General features: G+C 36.8%; 1 protein-coding gene across 1 annotated transcript; it reads left to right on the forward strand.

Moving 5' to 3' along the window:
• Positions 1-889: 889 nt before the first annotated feature.
• mysm1 (Myb-like, SWIRM and MPN domains 1) lies at positions 890-16,194 on the forward strand. Its single transcript, XM_066676799.1, has 20 exons — positions 890-1,030; positions 3,767-3,839; positions 4,903-4,973; positions 5,071-5,136; positions 5,253-5,325; positions 5,488-5,586; positions 5,683-6,154; positions 7,578-7,782; positions 7,910-8,040; positions 8,172-8,275; positions 9,607-9,684; positions 9,978-10,060; positions 10,187-10,241; positions 10,325-10,375; positions 10,611-10,685; positions 11,319-11,507; positions 13,205-13,337; positions 14,133-14,238; positions 15,016-15,073; positions 15,159-16,194. The coding sequence occupies exons 1-20, from the start codon at positions 972-974 to the stop codon at positions 15,525-15,527; spliced, it is 2,550 nt and encodes an 849-aa protein (XP_066532896.1). The 5' UTR covers positions 890-971; the 3' UTR covers positions 15,528-16,194.
• The last annotated feature ends 1,006 nt before the right edge of the window (positions 16,195-17,200 follow it).

Consider the following 17,200-nt stretch of genomic DNA (forward strand, 5'->3'; position numbering starts at 1 on the left):
ATCACCTCCCACAGAATCTCTTGGGGGAACACTGCCTTCTCCAAATCCACAAAGCATGTGTAGAGTCGAGTACCAAATTCCCCCACTACCACAATCATCTGTGAAAAAGTAAAGAGTTGGTCCATAGTTCTACGGCCAGGAGGAAATCCGCATTGTCCTTCCAAAATCCTAGGTTTGACTATCGGATGGATTTTGCTTTCCAGCACCTTGGCATAGACTTTCTCAGGGAGACTGAGAAGTGTGATACCACGATAACTGGCACACTTTCTCCGGTCCCTCAGCTCTGTCCCTCAGGAACAGAGAATACAAGACCATGGCGATTAACGACATTAGGACTCGTAAACGGACACAAATGAGGTGGCACAAAATGTTTGACTAAGAAAAGTGTGGATAAGATCTGCCTCCTCCTATGACATTTATGGTGGAAGGGAAAATCGACAAGTAACTTAAGCCTTGTCTAGTCTAAATGTTTCAGGTGGAGTTGTAAATGCAGGGAAATGGTGCCCACATGTTCACTCTTTATTGCGTATGTAGCAGTGTGATGCTATTACACTAGATTATTCTGTTCTGGGATTTTATTTTGATATCAGCATGAATTTTTAATCGCTGGAGCAATTCATAGAGGACACAGAAGGGCAGGATTAGTATGTGTGAAAAATATGTATTTATTTTTGTTTTAATTTGTCTTTTTGTAGTTGCTGATTTAATTGTTTATTTTATTTATTGCAATTTGTTTAAATTGAGAAACAGCAGAGAACTCTCTCCACTCTTTTGAAACGGTATTATAGTTCCGATTTTAAACGCTTGGTGTCAATATCACAGATTGCTTCTTTTAAAATGGATATGATTGTATTTCGTTACAGCACCACAGTAAAACCTTCACTACAGGCTTGTAGGTTACACTCCCAGCCAAGAGGGGTCGTCATGTTAAACTGGAGGCTGCTCTCGTCCTGTTTGTTTTGACCACCGTCATGGCGGAGGAGATAGATGTTGTTGACATCGAGGGGGACGAATGTGATGCTGAGGATAGGTAAAAAAAAGCTTGAAACCTTTTATGATACATCTTATACTCAGAATGAGATGTGTAATTGGGTTCTGGTTTGATAGTGAGTTTGTGAAATGTGCTGCGACACTAATTTGAGTCAGGTTATTGACGTTATCGTTAGCGGAGTTAGCTACAAACACATTAGAGACTTATTCACCAGTGGAATCTCATATACACACACCTTTGGCAGTAAGGCAGGGTTAGACTGATAATATTTTAACGCCACTCAGTTTGTAACCCTTGTTTCTTTGCTGTCTGGTGAACGGTTACGGCACTAAGCCAGAAACCCCGGCGCCGTGTCTCATTGATACATCCAGGTAGCTCCAGCACTAGGCGAGCGGTTAGAGCTCAAATAGTCCCTTTTATGCGGATAATGCAGATTGAAATGGTGTGATTTACGAATTGCAAGAGCCAAACAGTGCTTTTAAAATGTTATTTATTTATTTATTTATTTATTTATTGATCAAACAAGGGCCGCCAGATATTGTGTCGTGTACATGACATCAACTAGAACGGAATGTCAGTCTGAGACTCTACATTCAGTGTTCAAAAACCAGATCTTGGTTATAAAAACATGCCTGGTCATTAATGTATATCAAATATTTGTAATTTAATAGCAGTATTGCAGCACTGGTCAGAAAAATAGGGTATAGTAGGGGTTAGTGGAGATGGAGACTAAATTTCATATATATTCAGCTACATCTCAGATTTGAATATCATCAAAAAGTTCAAAATTATTTCACTAATTCATTTAAAAAAGTGGGACAATATTTTATATAGATTCATTACAAACAGTGATCTCTTTCCAGCGTTTATTTCTATTAATGTTGATGATTATGGCTTACAGCCAATGAAAACCCAAAAGTAATTATCTCAGAGAATTTGAATAATCAACACAAAACACATGCAAAGGTTTCCTAGGCCTTTAAAATTGTCCCCTTAGTCTGGTGAAGACTGCTGACTTGACAGATGTCCAGAAGGCAGTCATTGACACCCTCTTGCTGTATCCAAGCATATTAATGGAAAGTTGAGCGGAAGGAAAATGTGTGGTAGAAGAAGGTGCACAAGCAACAGGGATAACTGCAGCCTTTAAAATTTGGGAGAGATTCACAAGGAGTGGACTGATGCTGGAGTCAGTGCTTCAAGAGCCACCACACACAGATGTTTCCAGGACATGGGCTACAACTGTCACATTCCTTGTGTCAAGCCACTCATGACAACGCCAGAAGAGTCTCATCTGTGACAAGGAGAAAAAGGACTGGACTGTTGCTCAGTTGTCCAAAGTCTTGTTTTCAGATGAAAGTAAAATTTGCATTTCATTTGGGAATCAAGGTCCCAGAGTCTGGAGGAAGACTGGAGACGCACACAATCCAAGCTGTTTGAGGTCCAGTGTAAAGTTTCCACAATCAGTGATGGTTTGCGGAGCCGTGTCATCTGCTGGTGTTGGTCCACTGTGTTATATCAAGTCCCAAAGTCAGCGCAGCTGTCTACCAGGAAATTTTAGAGCACTTCATGCTTACTTCTGCTGACAAGCTTTATGGAGATGTGGGTTTCATTTTCCAGCAGGACTTGCCTCCTATTCACACTGCTCAAAGTACCAATACCTGGTTTAATAACCACAGTATGTCCTTGATTGGCCAGTAAACTTGCCTATTCTAAACCCCATAGAGAATCTATGGGGTATTGTCAAAAGGAAGATGAAAGACAACAGACCCAACAATGCAGATGAGCTGAAGAGTGCTATGTAAGAAACCTGGGCTTCTGTAACACCTCAGCAGTGCCAGGCTGATCGCTTCCACTCCACGCTGCGTTGATGCACTAATTTATGCAGTGGGAGCCACAACAAAGCACTGAGTGCAAATACATTACATACCTTTCAGGAGGCCAACATTTCTGTATTAAAAATCTTATATCCTGACTATCTGAGATAATAAATCTTGGGTTTTCATTGGCTGAAAGCCATAATCATCAACATTTAAAAAAAATGCTTGAAACAGAACACTGTTTGTAATGAATCTATGTAATGAGTTTCACTTTTTGAATTACTGAAAAAAATGAACTTTTTGATGATGTTCTAATTTATTGAGATGCACCTGTAGATCAGCACATACAAAATAAATGTTGTTACATTTAAGCCATTTTTAAGGCATGAATCTCAAATATTAATTTAATGAACAGATATGAGATTATATGGGTTTAATCAATGATTGGCATGGGGTCTTTAAGTTGACCGGACAGCATATTTTAATATGTCCCCATTTTTAAAAATGTTTTTTTAAAACATTTTTTAGCTCTTTAGCTGTTAGTGAAAGTAAGTTTCAGTTTGCCATTTAAGGAAACCTTGTAGCATTATTTATTTATTTATTTATTCCATGACAATTTCATGACAAATTGACCAGTAGAAAGGGTTCAAAATTGTAAAAAAAATTTCTTCTATGACAGTCTAGACAGAGACTATATTTCATTAGCATTATATCACTGTGATGAAGGTCTTTTGTTGTCATGTGTCGAGTCATCTGAAAATGTATCTAAAAAATAAATCTCTTAGAGGAGATATGTCAACTTGCAAATAGTGTTGACATCATTAGATTTTATGAAAGACAACATATGTTTGAGTAATTTTTACAAATATTTGTAGGTTTATAAAGATAAGCTTATGCAGGTTTTTGAGAATCCTATGTTTATATGTTGCATTTCTGTTTTTTTTTTTTTTTTTTTAAGTGATCTTACTGGAGGGAAGATACTTCAAGATCAGTACTTACAGTCAGCATGGAAGACCAACACTGCTATCTTGGTAGGGTAACATTATGGACAATAACATTGGTGTAGTGCTGTCTGCCTCAGTTATTATAAGGTTTACTCAACCTTCTGAACATGGGGACAGCATGTGTGCACACAATAAGTACATATACATTGTTTATTTTAAAAATTTATTTATTTATTTTTTTATATACCCTTAGTGTTTGTCATTATTTCTCCCAAATCATCGTTTGTCACTGATTCTACCCTTACTTGGAATAAAATATTTTTTCACATTAACTTCTATTGAAAGTTAAGAAGGTTTTGTCTTTCTTCTATAAAGTTACTGTTTGGAGATACATTTACCTAATGTTTACCATATATTAGTGCTGGGCAATATGAGTGCAAATCAGTATCACAATTAATAGTACATTTTACCACTATTACGATTAATGAACAGTTATTTTGTTTTTGTATTTTGACCCTGATAGTTCAGTGTCGATGCTTGTACTGTAAATATATTCCAGTATTAAAGCTGGGGTATTTTTTTTCTAATGTTGTTGGTAGCTTGTTTCTCTCTCGTTTTTTGAGCACTGTTTATATTTGGTGTGTGATTGTGCTTTGGACGCTAAAACTGTTTTTTCTCAGTGTTTACATTTGACTTCATTTTGTTCAGTGTCATCTTAATTGTAGTCAAAATACAACACATCCAAACCACAGACACTGTGTTTTTCTTTGGTACGAGCTGCTGAAGTCACTTTCTCTGCCTCAGCATTTAGGATGCTACCATGTGACAGATAGGTGTAGAATCACTTGAATACAGCTTGGAAACGTGGTTTTAAAGGGACAGTACACGAACACACACAATGGGGACATAACAGAATGACAATAATCGATATATAGACAAGATTATGTCGATTAGAAGTTCTGAATTGTCTATTTAGATTAATTGCCCAGCCTGACTATATATCATATATTAGGTAGTTACGTTACATTATATTAGATCCTTCAGTGACTATATAGAGTGCAAAGCTGGAGGGTGGGGGTTATTTTCACTGAATACATCGTGTGGTTATACGTTGGTTTAATGTTGTAATGTTTTTTGTTTTCCTCTGTAGCCCTGGACTCTTGACAGCTCAATTAGTGATGAGAACAGAGAAGTTATTGAGAGCATGCTTCTGGAAGAGCAGTATCTTTTTTATATCATGTTGTCAGAATTTCTCAGAGTATATTTTGCTTTATTTGCATTACAGAAATCAGTTCAATATTTCCTTAACTAGGTTCAGGTATTACTTTACAGGTAAGAAATTACCTAAAGTGTCATGGACTGAGGAAAAGCCAAAAGTAAAAAAGTAAGAAATACAGCACCTTCTACCTTTGACTTTCTACCTTATCAGTTTGACACCAGCAGTAAATATCATTAAATATGTATCTAGAATAATGATGAGAATTTTGTCTCTTTGAACAGGTCACCATTAAAGAGCTCTGTATCTACAGCTCGATGGGCACAAGAGGAGAAGGATCTTTTTGAGAAAGGACTAGTATGTGTGGATCTACCATAATTTTACATTATTTTTGGCTTGATATCTTAGACTGAAGTTAAGGAACAAACATATTGTTTTGTACAAGCTTGTACCTGTACTTATAATTCTAATATTTTAGTATACAGGTACCGTTTATGAATTTTATAGTGTGATTTCTAGGCTCAATATGGACGGAGGTGGACAAAGATTGCAAAGCTCATTGGCACTCGGACTGTTCTTCAGGTTAAGAGCTATGCTAGGCAGTATATGAAAAACAAGGTATGGCATTGCAAACAGGAACCCATATCTTCATTACACAAAAAGCATTTTGCATCTAATGAGCTGATTTTATTAGTGTTTCCTTTTAACTTCAAGGCTAAAGGTGATGGTCCTACTGAAGAGTCCTCTGTCAAACAACAGAATTCACTTTTTCAAACCCCAGCGCCTGGATCTAGCCATGTCTCTGCCCAGCCACAGATATCGGTACTGTCCACCGCTGTACGGATTGAACAGCTTTCTGATGATGAAGATGTTGACATCACAGATGAACTCAGTGACAATGTATCCCAGCCAGAGGGCCAGTTAGATCTCAAAGAGGAACCTCAAGAGTCTGAGCAACCGAATGACCAAAGAGAGACTGCTCCAGTAGTGGACTCTACAGGCAAATTGAACAACCACTTCTCGACTCCAGCGGAAACGTCTGTTGGACCTGCAGTTACAAGCTCTGAAGTGAACAGTGAAAATTCTCAGTCAGGGTCTGAGCCAGAATCTGTCATGCAGAGTGAGGCCTGTCACTTTGACTCTAGCAGAGATGCATACACCCTACCTGGAGATGAAAGTGCTCAAGGTACATGCAGATCACTGCAATTACATTCAAAGTCAAAATATGGTAGCAAGATGCATTTTTATATGTTACTTAATAATAAGTCTATAGCTGTATGTAATAATTTCAGTGTCCCTGATCAAATGATCACTTTTTGTATGTGAAAATAAGTGGATATCCTCTTCAGCAGTGGTTCTCAAACTGTGGTACACTTATCAATGGTGGTAGATGAAGCAGCAAGAAGTGGCATGCCAGATGACCTCAAAAAATGTACACTGGGCTGTAGTTCCTTACACCTGTAAGGGAATGTGGGGAATGATAGTGTTCTCCCACATTTTTCCAGGGAGGACACGTGATTCCCTCAATATTCTTTTTTCTAATTCCATGTAAAGCTCAGTTTTAGCTACTTACTGGATGTAAGCAAAGCCTAGAAATGGACTGAATGTGGACTTTATTACAAAAAGAGAAAGGCAGAAATGTGAAATACGAGCTAAGAACAAGTCAGAGAAATACTCCGGACCCCAGAAGAACTAAGAGCCCAGAGGCAAAAAATGACAAAAGAATTCTGTACATGTAAAGACAAAATATAAGAAAACGCTCAGCTGAAGGGAAACAATGTGGCCAATCATTAGAGTCCTAAAACACTGTTTTACAGTAGAATAGCAGTGCCTCCTTGACCTACTGACACAGGCACAGACAATCGCTGTCAGCACCTGCTCTAAGCACCACAGTTTCCACCTATAGCACATAACTCATAAATTGACCACTCTTCTTGCTTTTGTATCTTTCAAAAGGCCCATAATTTCCCATAAATGTATAATAGTGTTTAACAATTCAATTTAATTGTGTTTATTCCGTCTACAATTTTTAGTAATTATTTTAGAATATTTTTCTTTAAAGCAAGTAAATTTCAAGTCAAAAGGCAACATGCAACACACGCAAAAATTCAAGCAAGACTTTGCCTCATGCCTCATTCTATTATAAGGTGGTATTTGGAGGTTTTGATTTTATAATGGGTGATACTTGGTCTTAAAAGTGTGAGAACCACTACTCTAAAGGGATCAACTACTGTTTCTTTGCTGAATGTAACCTATTACATAAACATAAAATTTGTAGCATACATATCTTAAGTAAAAGAGCTTTACGTGTCTTGTATACACAACACTTTAATAATTTACCATCATAAGCTAAAAACTGGGTTACAGCAATATACTGTTTAAAAAGTAAGAATGTGTGCAGACTTTTTTCTCACTTTATCTTATTTTCCATGTTTTTAAAAATTATAGTGTCAACTGTCTGTTCTCAATCATAGTAATCATGGCATCAAACACTGGCATGTTGCATGTTTGTAGGCTCTGTATAATTCCATGGGGCAGTAGTTACACAAATAATTATTGAGAAACTTTTTGATTTGACATGCTGATGGTATGGGTATTCTTCGCTGTAGATAAGGTGGAAAGTGGTTCAGTGGAGGAGGCAGAAGATGACCAGGAGGAAGAGGAGGAGTTAAAGGCCCCTGAACAGGAAGTGACACTGGACACAGGCACTATCACGGAAGAGGAAAAGCAAGCCATCCCTGAGTTTTTTGAAGGCCGTCCTTCAAAAACACCTGAGAGATATCTGAAAATCCGCAACTATATACTGGACCAATGGTGAGTTTTTAGAGGAGAGTCTAATAAATAAATAATACCATATATTAGAAATGTAATGAAACAATTTTATTAAAAAGACGTTCATATCAGGTACTAAATGTGTGTATTTGGGTGGGGGGTGTTTTAGGGAAAAATGTAAACCCAAGTACTTGAATAAGACGTCAGTGCGTCCCGGGTTAAAGAACTGTGGGGACGTGAACTGCATTGGTCGAATTCACACTTACCTGGAACTCATAGGAGCCATCAACTTCAACTGTGGTAAAGCTCTAACCATCTGTCTCTGAATTTCATTTAGTTGGTCTCCCTGAAAAAAATCAGGTGTGGCAAGTTATTCAACACAACAGTCTGTACTGTCCTTTATTACACCCATCCCTCATTCCAACCCATAGATCAAGCCATCTACAATCGTCCACGGCCAGTGGATCGCTCTCGTCTGAAGGAGAGCAGAGACAGCCTGGAGGCCTATCAGCTGGCTCAGAGATTGCAGTCTATGGTGAGAGAAGCTTGTGGCTGTTACTTCGGTATTTACTGTTCAACATTTCTGTTGAGGCTTAGGCAAAATCACTGAACAAGAAGGCATGGGCACCATTAGTTTTAATTATTTATTTATTTAACAAATATTGTGTCTTAATTTGAAAACTGTAAACTTTATTTGTTTATTATTGAACATACTAAGTGAGATTTATTCAATTAAATGTAAGAAGCAAGATGCATCTTATAAAAAGAAACTTTATAATAGAAATTTCCCCCAGTTTTCAAGTGGGTTTGTGACCTCTTCCTTGTATTATGTACAATCCATGGAATTTTTATACCTTTTGTATATTTTTACCATAATTCTCTACATTCTTTATTTCTGGATGCCTTTCTGCCTGAGTGCATATGCACATAAACAAACTCACACACATGTCACAATGAGACAAAATGTGTATGGTGTCTTTCCCTCAGCCATGTGTTTACAGTGCTTTGGCTTCTTAGTGTGTGGGCCTGGGAGGTGAGACTTCTTTAGAGAACGAGATCTTAACGGTTTGTTTACCAAATACATTGACTAGACATTTATGGACCATACTGTATTTTTGCTAGGGACAATTCAGTGGTCGCTGCATATTGGTAGAGACATGTCCCTACCATCACTAAATAACTTTATACCTTTAACTAGCTTATAACAGCTATATGTTGTATTATGAAAGGAAGAGCTACACTTGTACAGGATAAGAGCCAGAAGTTGGCCACCTTGCTCTACATAGAAGGCGAGTGCCTCTGGTTAATCTCAGTCATATTTTCCTTTCACAAATTCTGGTGACTGACTGGATGATTTTAACAGCTTTATTTTGTTCTTGTGGCACCAGCTGAGAGTCTCCTTTACAGAATGTTTTGGATTGTTGTCATGTTGGAAAGTCCATCTCATCTGTTTCCTGTTGAATGGCAACAGATTCTTCTTAAGGATCATCCAGTACATGGCTTAATTTACCTTGCCTATAAAAAATTGGATTAGTGAATTGGCCTACTCCATGAGGCCTCTACCACTTAATTTCAATGTAGCATAATATTTTTGGGTCAAATGCGCATCCATTTATTCTCCAAAGATGATGATCTCTGACCACACAATATTCTCCCAGTAAACTAGAGGCTTCTACAAATGTTCAGTAGCAAACTTCTATTTTTATCATTTCACCCCTCTCTGAATAATTATAACAAGAATTAGAAGATATAGTATCGTATATTAAACACTAACCAAAGACTTTTTATTTTCTTAAGGTTAAGATAGTATTGCCTCTGACAGCTAGCTCTGGAGTAACTGTTTGGGTCTGTCTTTCTATAATTCAGCGCACAAGAAAAAGACGTGTGCGAGACATGTGGGGAAACTGGTGTGATGCAAGAGATCTGGAGGGTCAGACATATGAGGTAGTTACTTTTGATTTTATTAGTTTATAAAATTCCTGAAATATGTCAAATATTTTGTAGCATAATCTAGGGTTTTCACATCATAGTATCACTTTGTAGTTAAAAGATTAATTAATTTTAAATACTGCGGTTGAGATTTTGAGAATACTTTTGTTTATCACATTAACCTGAACCCTAGGCATTTACTCAGGTTATGAATTGTATACAATGCTTAGTAACTACTATGGATTGTTCATTGAATATAATGAAACTAATAAGATTTATTTTTTGTCTATTCTACCCTTTTCGATTAGCACTTAAGTGCAGAGGAACTTGCTCTTAGGAGGGAGGAAATGAGGAAGAAGCAACCAAGGCCTTGCAAACTACCTAAACGAGGGTGAGCATGTGTCTTTTTCTGTGTGAACTAGTTAATGTATTTCATTAAAGATTAATGTTTGGGAAACATAGTTCTTTATGAGAAGCATCTAAATTAACTTGGTCCTCTCCATGTTTTGTGTTGCAGCTCTTTTGATCCATTCCAGCTTATTCCATGCAAGGTCTTTGGAGAGGAGAAACAAGTAAGTGTTTTGTGCACACATTTTGTCAGAAATATTTTGATAGAGTCTCTGACCAATAGTATTATAATGTCCTTTATTTTCAGGAACCGTTCAGAGTGATAGTGTGTGTTGAAGCCCTGGTTGTCATGGATGTGGTATGTTTGCAACAGATATTTTGTAGGTGTGACCCACTGTAGCCACAATTTTGTGCATTATATTTAATGTCCCTTTAAGTCTTTTACAGTACTAACTACAGTGTATTCTTTTTCAGTAAAACAGATTACCTTCTGGTGTTTAAAGCTCATAAATTATTTAACACACTATGTTCTCTATACTGGAATGTACTAGTACATTAACATTTCTGAAATTAATTTATTTCTTTTCTGCCAGCATGCTCATGTCTCTATGGGAGAGGTGATTGGACTGCTGGGTGGATCTTATGATGATGAAAATAAAGTGCTGAGGGTGAGAGGTTTAATGAATATGATAAGAGATACTGATGCTGCAGATAAGAGCTGTTACTCAGGCTTTTAATTTTAACAGAAGATATTGACAAATTTAAATGAAGTCACTCCAGAAATATGAATCAGTCTGGGTTATGTGATATGACAACTTAATCATCACCACACCATCTTACATTGCCACAGTATTCAGTGACTTTGAGACTGATTATATATTATGTTCAGAGAATGTGTTGGGGCATTATACCTTGGGTTGTTATTGGCATTTAATTAGACTGGATGGATCAAGGGGCTGGGACCTTCACTCAGGATTTATTCATAAGTGTCTGAATATAACTGAAAACATAAAAAAAGGAAATCCATCCATACAACACCATTTTCAAAAATCTCTCTTTCATGATAATAATGAAATAAAATTAAAGAAATGCACATGTATCAGGTAAAACACAGTAAGACACAGCAGTGCCACTCCTTGGGGTTTGGTGTTTTCTGATATGTTTTTTATGTTCTGATAAACTCTAATCGCAAGGAAAAATCAATAATGCAAAAACCTTTTAGTCACCAGTAATATTACTAAGTCATTATTTTAATCTTAATTTGATATGTCCGAGTACGCTGAAGATGTGTGTGTTTGTAGATCTGTGCAGCAGAGCCTTGTAACAGCCTTAGCACTGGAATGCAGTGTGAAATGGACCCTGTCTCCCAGACACAGGCCTCTGAGCAGCTGGAGAGCAAAGGTCACAGTGTAGTTGGCTGGTATCATTCTCATCCTGCCTTTGAACCCAACCCTTCCATCAGAGATATTGACACCCAGGCCAAATACCAGGTAAGAAATGTTTGGGATTTACTTAGACCAATTCAAAAATACTGATGATAAATACAGCGTTGTAGGAGGAGTTTATACAGGAAATTCTGTACTGTTCTTAAACATTGCTGAGTACAAGATGAAAGGAAATGCATGCTCCTGGCTCTTGAAAAAACGAAAGTAAACAACACAGTCTGTCGATAACCTTTCTGAACCTAATTTCTGCACAAGCATTACGTTGCCAAAAGTTTTTGCTCGTCTGCCTTTGCATGCATATGAACTTATATGAATGAGTGACATCCTATTTTTAATCTATATGTTTTAATATAATGATGGCCCACCCTTTGCAGTTATAACAGCTTCATCTGTTCTGGGAAGGCTTTCCACAAGGTTTAGGAGTATGAAAATTCATTTTTGACCGTTCTTCCAGACGCGCAATTTGTGAGGTCAGACACTGATATTGGAAGAGAAGGCCTGTCTCACAGTTTCTGCTTTAATTCATCCCAGATGTGTTCTGTCAGATTAAGGCCGGTCAATTTCATCCACACCAAACTTGCTCATCCATGTCTTTATGACCTTGCTTTGTGCGCTGGTACGCAGTCATTTTGGAACAAAAAAGGGCTGTCCCCAAACTGAAAATGTCCAAAATCTTTTGATATTCTGAAGCATTAAAAGTTCCTTTCACTGAACTAAGGGGCCAAACACAAATCTAAAAAAAAACAACACCACACCATAATTCCAACCTTCACCAAGCTTTACACTTGGCACAATGCAGTCAGTCAATTACTGTTATCCTGATAACTGCCAAACCCAGACTTGTCCATTAGATTGCCAGACAGAGAAGCGTGATTCGTCACTCCAGGGAACACTGCTCTTCATTTTTACAAAAACTCTACCTTTGGTGGTACCTTGAAGGGTACGTATTAAGAACCTTTAGGGTAGAATTAAACTGTAGAATTAAAAATTTTGTTGATATGCCCCATTTATTCTCCAGGATTTATGTATAAAGGAATGTAAAGTGCATTTAGGAAACAAAACTGACTTTACACCACTGTTAATACCTTTTTAAAGGTATATTTACACTGTGTGTACCTTTCAGTGACCAATATATACCTCTACTTTTTTTCTCCCCTTCCCCCTGAGAGTGTAGTCCAGTGGCAGCATGCTTTATGTCATAACATAATGATGCTTTGCATTGCGCTTGCTGATGTAAGGCTTGGATGCAGCTGCTTGGCCATGGAAACACATTCTTTGAAGCTCTCTACGCACTGTTATTGAGCTAATCTGAAGGCCACATGAAGTTTGGAGGTCTGTAGCAATTGACTCAGCAGAAAGTTGGCGACCTCTGCTCACTATGCGCCTCAGTATCCAGTGACCCCTCTCTGTCATTTTATGTGGCCTACCACTTCATGGCTGAGTTGTTGTCTTTCCCTGTCACTTCCAATATGTTATAATACCACTGACAGAAATTTCACAACTTGACTTGTTGCACAGTTGGCATCCTGTCACTGTACCACAATAGAATTCACTGAGCTCCTGAGAGCGAATCATCCTTTCACAGATGTGATTTGGTTGGGTGAGTGAATACTTTTGGCAATGTAGTGTAGCTGTCTCAATTCACCTGATTTAACTCACTTTGGTTTTGAAAAATCAACAAAAGAAAACTACTATATGTTTCTCTGTCTGTCACTCTAACAAATTTTTTATGTCTCCTGCAGAGTTATTTCTCTCGAGGAGGAGCTCCATTTATAGGGATGATTGTCAGTCCATATAACCCCACTAACCCTTCTCCTGTGTCCCAGACTACCTGTCTACTTGTGGAGGAAGAGATGGGGCCCACCGGCACTCACAGTGTGTACTAAGCATCTTTTCAAATGAGAATAAATTTGAATGTTCAAACATCGTTGTTCCGTATATAAAAATGTACTCATAAATCCTTTCAACCACAACAAAAAAAACATACAGGTGCTGGTCATAAAATTATAATATCATGAAAAAGTTTATTTATTTCAGTAATTACATTCAAAATGTGAAACTTGTGTATTATACTCATTCATTACACATGAGGCTCTCATAACACCTGAGTAGTGCCACAGACTGATCGACTCATACAGCATTGCTGCAGTAATTCAGCAACAGGATTTTTAGAAATGCTGGCCAGCTGAAAAGTATGAACATGTACAGCACTCAATACTTAGTTGGGGCTCCTTTTGGAGCCAAAACAAAAGGAGCCCCAACTAAGTATTGAGTGCTGTACATGTTCATACTTTTCAGTTGGCCAGCATTTCTAAAAATCCTGTTTTTTGTATTGGTCTTAAGTAACATTCTAATTTTCAGAGATATTGAATTTGGGGTTTTCATTAGTTGTCAGTTATAATCATCAAATTAAAAGAAATAAACACTTGAAATATTTCAGTCTGTGGGTAATGAATGAGTATAATATACAAGATTCACTTTTTGAATGGAATTATTGAAATAAACTTTTTCATGATATTCTAGCTTTATGACCAGCACCTGTATATTATGAACCATAGTACCAAAAGTGTTTTAGAATCTATTAACATATCAAATAAATATGTAACTTAGTTAGAGATGGGTTCTTTTTGTGAAATTTTAGGGTTTGTGTCTGATGTGTGTGTATTTTAGGGGATCCGTATAAGTTTGAGTACCAGGTGTCTGCAGAACTTCCTGATTGGATGGAGGTGATGAGAAGAGCAGAATGGGTGGTGTTCAAATACAGAGAGTCTCATGGGTTTGTGCAGTTTTCAAAATTAATTTTACTCATTGGTTTGTCATACACCGCATCCATTAATATACAGTTTCAACAAAGTGGTACATGAGCCAGAGTTTGCATTTATGTCATCTAGCAGGCACACTCATCCAGAGCATCTTAAAAAATGATTTTTCATATTCTCAGAGAAGGCATTCTAAACTAATCAAATGTTCAAGTCCAAATACCTTTCAAATAAAATAGTGATTAAGAATGAAACAGTGCTGATACCCAAAGAGAGAAAAATACTAAACAACAATAAGCGTTGATCCCTGTCAACGTGAAACTCTGGAAGTTCATTCCACCATCTGGAAGAAAGAAGAGTCTTGATGCTTTTCTACCATGCAACCTGAAGGATGGTGGTTTAGGCAGAGCAGTAAAAAAAAAACAAAAAAACCATAAGGCACATGAGGCATGGATCAGGATTTGACCATTGCTAGGTGATTATTACTAATGGACATTTGTGTCCTTGGTATCATAGGATTCAACTAGCCCTTGTTGGGACAGCATAACTGACATCATCTAGCAAACCTTTAACAACTACTTTGGTGACCACACAAAAATCACTTGCAATACCATACCAGTCCCATATAAACACCATAGTACATCTAAAATACCAAAGCAACAACATTTCAGTGCCTTGGAAAAATAAAATAAACCAAGTAACAAAGGTATCATAGAAACAACCTCACATTTATATGCAACTTAACATTTAGCATGAAGAAATAATGGTTATCTATTTTATTCAATCTCTTTCAGATGTGTACCTATGGACCGGCTGTTTCGTCGAGATTCCTCTCTCACATGTCTTGAAAAGGTATAAAAGTACAACATTGATTTGCTTATGTAATGCAATAGTTGTTGTTAGTTTAGGTAACTGTGATCCTTTATCTGTTTTGCAGTTGCTTGTGTCATTAAGGAAGATTCTTGAAGACAAACCTGAAATAGAATCTGAAACCTTCCTTGTTCAGATTGAAACTTTGTTCATTTCACATTTCATTGATAAGCGAGAGACTGCCCAAGATGTGATAAACTCTTCCTTGCACCTTCATGAAACAATTACACAGTCCCCTATACATACATTTGCCACTTCTGAGCCAGAGGACAGGGGTGCAGGTCTTGATGAGATGTGTACTGCAGGGGAACAGTCTGGCACTAATGGCAGCAATTTGGATAAAAGGTGTTCTTTAAGTCCTGGCAGCAATGTTATATCCAGTACAGACGTCATTGTACCTATAATGCAGTCAGTCATTGCAGAACGTCTGACCTGATGACAAACTTCTGTTGTTGCAGAGTAATGTCAAAAAAGTGTTACATTCTTAAATTCCTAGGTTGTAAACATTTTTGTAGCCTCACAAAACATGCCTACACAGAATAGAAAATGGAAATACAAATTGGATGACATGGTGAACATTTTACATTAATTATGTGTATTATGTAAGTGTATTAAGTATTAAGTGTATTAATTGAGTACACTCAATTTCTCATTCCAATTTTAAAATTACTGTTTATTCTCCTTTTCATAAAAGGAAAAACATTTAATATCAACACTGTTGTCAGTATTTATTTTTGTAAACACACAGTGATTAAAAAGTCTTGAAAATGTCATTGCTCTCTAATGAAAAACATGTACCTCCAAAATAGCAACTTGATAGGAAAAGAAAAAAACTTACAATGGAAGTCAATGTAAAAAATATATTATCCAAGCAATTTTTGAGCTTTTCTATTGGTCCATTCCTCATGACATTTTCACTTAATGTGAATGAGAGCTGCTCTGTTCCCATGACAGAGTAAACAAAATAATGACAAACATGGAGATACAGGTTTTTCACTGGACAGTGATGATATGAAAGGTCGTTATATTTTCTGCTTATTTAGAAAGCAAAAGCTTATTTGGATTTATTTTTTCCCAAAATAATGTCGCTTAACACACCAAAATTGCTCCAAAATTGCTTGGAATAAAATCTTTTTATTTTGAATTCCTTTGGAAGTTAAAAAGGTTTTTTCCTTCTTTAATTATTATTTTGGAGATGCATGTTTTTTGTTGTTTTTTTATTTTTTGTTTTTTGAAAGCTACAATATCAGAATTTCATTGTCTTAAAGTACGGTATAACCTAGACTATATACATTGTTAAAAAAAATTGTATTTATTATGCAGAATATCAATACTAAAATATATAGAGAACCTGGAGACAATGGATTGTGTCCGATAATTAGGACATGCAGTTTTCAGTATGCTACATATACAGTATATGCAGTACTCAAGAATCATAACAAGGATCCTAAAAAGCCAGTGTAATTATTGCCCCATCTTTTAAGCTATAGTATAGAATCTATGACTCTGTGAAATGTCTACTATCATGTTACTTTTTTTTCTTTAATGGAAAAAAATAACATTTTATGAACTCTTTTGCTTGTGTTTTAGATTATTACAGAGTATGAAAAACACACTGACAAATGATCTGTTAATGGCTGGGTAGGGTAGTGATTTGTGCAATTCCTGCTGGATTATTTTCTCTGCTTTACATAAAGTATAATGAAACATTTCCCCACATCTAAGTTATGGCATCCCCCAAGGTAAATTTGAGGGCCATTGTTTTCTCTTTCCATTTTGCCCCTGGGTTAGATTATCTGAAGATGTGTTTTTTCACTCTTATGTAGAAGATTAACAGTTGTCCCTTCCTCTGGAATTTGGTAATCAGTGCTCTTTAATGAGATTAAAAAATTGTCTCCGATATTAATAGGTGGATGGCAAGTGCTTAGGTTAGACTCCACATATGAAATTTGGGAATTATTATTGATATTAACCTAAAATTTAATAAATCACTGATCATTCATTAATTGTCTGTAACCACATTGTCCTGTTCAGGGCCACAGTGGTTCCAGAGTCTATTTGGATTTACTGAGTGGAAGGCAGAAACACACTCTGGACAGCTTACCAGCC

Source organism: Hoplias malabaricus, chromosome 7 (genome assembly GCF_029633855.1).
Source record: "Hoplias malabaricus isolate fHopMal1 chromosome 7, fHopMal1.hap1, whole genome shotgun sequence".
In the NCBI taxonomy this organism is placed as follows: Eukaryota; Metazoa; Chordata; class Actinopteri; order Characiformes; family Erythrinidae; genus Hoplias; species Hoplias malabaricus.